The following is a 933-nucleotide window of genomic DNA, read 5'->3' on the forward strand; positions in this document are numbered from 1 at the left end:
TCATGACAATCCGTCAACGCGCATTATCTCTTCAAAAAATTCAGTTCAATTCAGTTCAGGGGTCGGAGAGGTGACATCATAGTCTCCACATGTTCCTATCCAGCATCAAAAGTCTAAAACAAAATCGGCTCCTGCACTTTAAAAAATACCGCTAGGGGACAAAGCCTTCATTATTTATTCTCTGAGAGCTACCTACCCAAATGTCACCATCATTGCATGTTCAAATATGAATACTGGAAGTTCCACGATGGTACGTGCGGTTTTTCCAAGAATTATTTCAATGCTTTATTTATCACAATACTTCCACCTCTTCTTGTTCCAGAGAGTATGCGAAAATGACAGAGTGTAAGCACTCAGCTTTGGATGACCACTGCCACTCCGTGCATTTTGACAAACTGTACGAGATACGCATGCGCTTGAGAAGCGACTACAACCCGTTCTGTCAGTGCCCAAACCAGTATGGGTTGTCAACAACAACAACAACATCAACAATACCAAGAATTTCTACGGTAACAGCGCTACTCCCGTCGATGATTGGTACTGCAGAAATGACAACAGAAACAAGGTCTATTGCTACAACATTGGTTACAACGACGAGGGAGGCGACGTCTATTGCTACAACTGCGTCTACCATAACCCACGGAGCAAAGATCACTTCAAACACTACAACAGTTACTCCAGGTGTTACAACAAAGGCAACACATACTACTTCTCGCACAATGACTACAATGGAAGGCAGATCGCAAGTACCTACCCATCCCACCACAATGGCCACTACTGCGTGAAGGCTACAGCAAGTGTGACAACTTCTCCACAAACTACAACCGCTATGGTAACAACGCCAAGTTCTGGCACAACACTAACTGCAATGGCTGATTCAGTGAGACACACTGTCCTTACAACAACGCCTACAACACGAGAGGTTGACACCAT

General features: G+C 44.3%; 1 protein-coding gene across 1 annotated transcript in view; it reads left to right on the forward strand.

The window, feature by feature from the left end:
• LOC118424512 overlaps window positions 1–927 on the forward strand; it is a 17,862-nt gene extending 16,935 nt beyond the window's left edge. The window contains exon 7 of the mRNA XM_035833090.1: window positions 323–927. Coding sequence (XP_035688983.1) covers window positions 323–785 — 463 coding nt within the window. The 3' untranslated portion in view covers window positions 786–927. The remainder of the gene's footprint in view (window positions 1–322) is intronic.
• The last annotated feature ends 6 nt before the right edge of the window (window positions 928–933 follow it).

Source organism: Branchiostoma floridae, chromosome 10 (genome assembly GCF_000003815.2).
Source record: "Branchiostoma floridae strain S238N-H82 chromosome 10, Bfl_VNyyK, whole genome shotgun sequence".
Lineage (NCBI taxonomy): Eukaryota > Metazoa > Chordata > Leptocardii > Amphioxiformes > Branchiostomatidae > Branchiostoma > Branchiostoma floridae.